This window comes from Myotis davidii, unplaced genomic scaffold (assembly GCF_000327345.1).
Source record: "Myotis davidii unplaced genomic scaffold, ASM32734v1 scaffold2493, whole genome shotgun sequence".
Lineage (NCBI taxonomy): Eukaryota > Metazoa > Chordata > Mammalia > Chiroptera > Vespertilionidae > Myotis > Myotis davidii.
In genome coordinates this window covers 12,736-15,030 of record NW_006284824.1, presented here as the reverse complement: position 1 = coordinate 15,030, position 2,295 = coordinate 12,736, and the positions used below count along the sequence as shown (strand labels likewise).

The 2,295-nt window shown below is 54.3% G+C and overlaps 1 protein-coding gene across 1 annotated transcript in view; it reads right to left on the bottom strand.

Annotated features, from left to right (window-relative positions):
* Nucleotides 1–621, bottom strand: part of LOC102768489 (interferon lambda-3) — an 8,237-nt gene extending 7,616 nt beyond the window's left edge. The window contains 2 exon segments of the mRNA XM_015557658.1: nucleotides 131–416; nucleotides 506–621. Coding sequence (XP_015413144.1) covers nucleotides 131–416; nucleotides 506–621 — 402 coding nt within the window.
* Between the last annotated feature and the right edge of the window lie 1,674 nt (nucleotides 622–2,295).

The following is a 2,295-nucleotide window of genomic DNA, read 5'->3' as shown; positions in this document are numbered from 1 at the left end:
TGAGCCAGGGAAGGAAGGGTACAGGCCCACCTTGAGCCAAATGGGGCTGTGACCCACAGAGGGAAGGGTGGAGGGTAGCCCACAGCATGGGGGTGGGGAGGGGAGGCAGGGGAGAGGGAGGAAGACTCACCAAGGCATCCTTGGCCCTCCTGAAGGCCTCCATCTCTTGTGGGGGCAGAGACTTGAACTGGGCCATGTCGCAGCCCCTTGCACCCAGGAGGGTGGCGAGGGGCGTGGTGACGGGAACTGCTCCTGTGCTGGTCAGTACCGTGGTCATTAGCATCAGCACCAGCGCACAGCACACAGCCAAGTCTGTGTTGGGGAAGGATGGGCAGATGAGGGGACAGAGTGTCAGGGCTGTGGGTGGGGGCTGTGGCAAGTGAGGGTCGTGGACAATGATGTGGAGTCTCACCCAACTTCATCCTGGTCTCTGGTCTCTGGTCTCTGGTCTCTATTCCAAGTTGAGATTCAAGTGTCCTCTCAGAGTTTGTCACCTGGGTCTCACTCAGCCTTGTGTGGTGTCTCTGGCCTCAGTCTCCTTTTCTGGGTCTCAGCCTGCTGCTCGGTCTGTGTCCTCGAACTTCCAGCTAGGCAGCGATGCAATACCTCACTGAGCTCCATGGTGCAGCTTTTAGCCTGCACAGGCGGGCAATCCCAGCTGATGTAGGAAAAATGAAAACACACCTGCCACTAGGGGAGGCTCCAGGCTGGGGAAGCCCGGGCAGGGCGGGGCCTTGAGCCAAGTGAGCAGCTGGAGCGGAAACCTGTGAGTGAAGGGGAGGAGAGGAGCTTGACAAACTAACATCTTTAATTGTCCAGACACAGAGGGACCCAGGGATAGGAGTCTCTGCTAGGGAATTCGGGTGTAACGAAGGGCTTCAAGGGATCCTGTCAGTGTGACAAATGCCTTCATTCATTCATCAAGTATTACCCAGCCCCTACTTTGTTTCAGGCACTGCTCAAGGTGCCAGGACAGAGCATTGAAACGAAATTCCATAAAACAAAACTTGTTGGAGCTTTTTTTTAAAAAAAACACACAACTTTACTGTATTGATCTTTAGAGTGGGAGAGAGAGAGAGAAAGCAAAAGAGAGAAAGAGAGAGAGAGAGAGAAACACAAATGTGAGAGTGAAACATGTATATGAGAGAGAACCATTGATCGGTGGCTTCCTGCAGGTGTCCCAACTGGGAAGAGTACCCCAAACCTGGGCATATGCTCTAACCAGGAATTGAACCAGTGACCTTTCACAGGGGAGGACACTCCAACCCTGAGTCACACCAACCAGGGCTCCTGGGCCTTTTACTAGAGGAGAGTAGGGGAGGGTAAGCACTCACTGTGTATTACATCAGGTAACAGAGAATGAAAGCACAAACGTGAGGTGGCAGCAGAGTGTAGGAGGGGCTACAGTAAATGAGGCCAGAAAAGTCACATTTGAGCAAAAACATAAAGTGAGACGTGAGGGCGTGAGCGATGTGAAGATCTGAAAGGAAAAAGTGACACCCCCACCCATGATCTGGGAGTACTTTATGCCTCACTCCACCACGGAGGCCTTGCCACAATGTAGTATTGAACCCATGATAACATCAGGGGCACAGTGTAGTTTGCCTACATCTATATATACTAGAGGCCTGGTGCATGAATTTGTGCATGAGTGGGGTCCAGCCATCTGGCCCCAATCTGGGTGGTGGGGGCTAAATGGGGTCAGGGCTGGCCAGGGGGAGGGGCTGAAGGCAGTTGGCCAGCCCTGCCCTCTGGTCAAACTCCCAGTGGAACTCTCAGTCTAGGGGAGGATTTGCATATTAGGCTTTTATTATCTATCTATATATATATATAAAGAGCCAGTGGCCATATCAACTGAACAGGACCAAACAGGCTGAGTGGGGCAACCAGGCCAGCAGGGGGGTTAGTGAGGGATGACCAAACAACTGAGCAGCAGGCCTGTGTGGGGCAACCAGGCAAGCAGAGGGGGCAGTAAGGGGCAACCATGCTGGCAGAAGGGAGGCTGTTGGGGTGACCAGGCTGGCGGGAGGGGCAGTTGGGGGTGACTAAGTTGGCATGGGGGGACAGTTGAGGGCGACCAGGCCGACAGGCAGAGGTAGTTAAGGGTGATCAGGCTGGCAGGAGGACCAGTTAGGGGCAATCAGGCAGGCAGGAAGGTGAGCAGTTAGGAGCCAGCACTCCCAGATTGTGAGAGGAATATCCAACTGCCGGCCGTTGGACATCCCCCGAGGGGTCCTGGATCGGGGAAGGTTCAGGCTGGGCTGAGGGGACCCACCACTGTGCACGAATTTCATG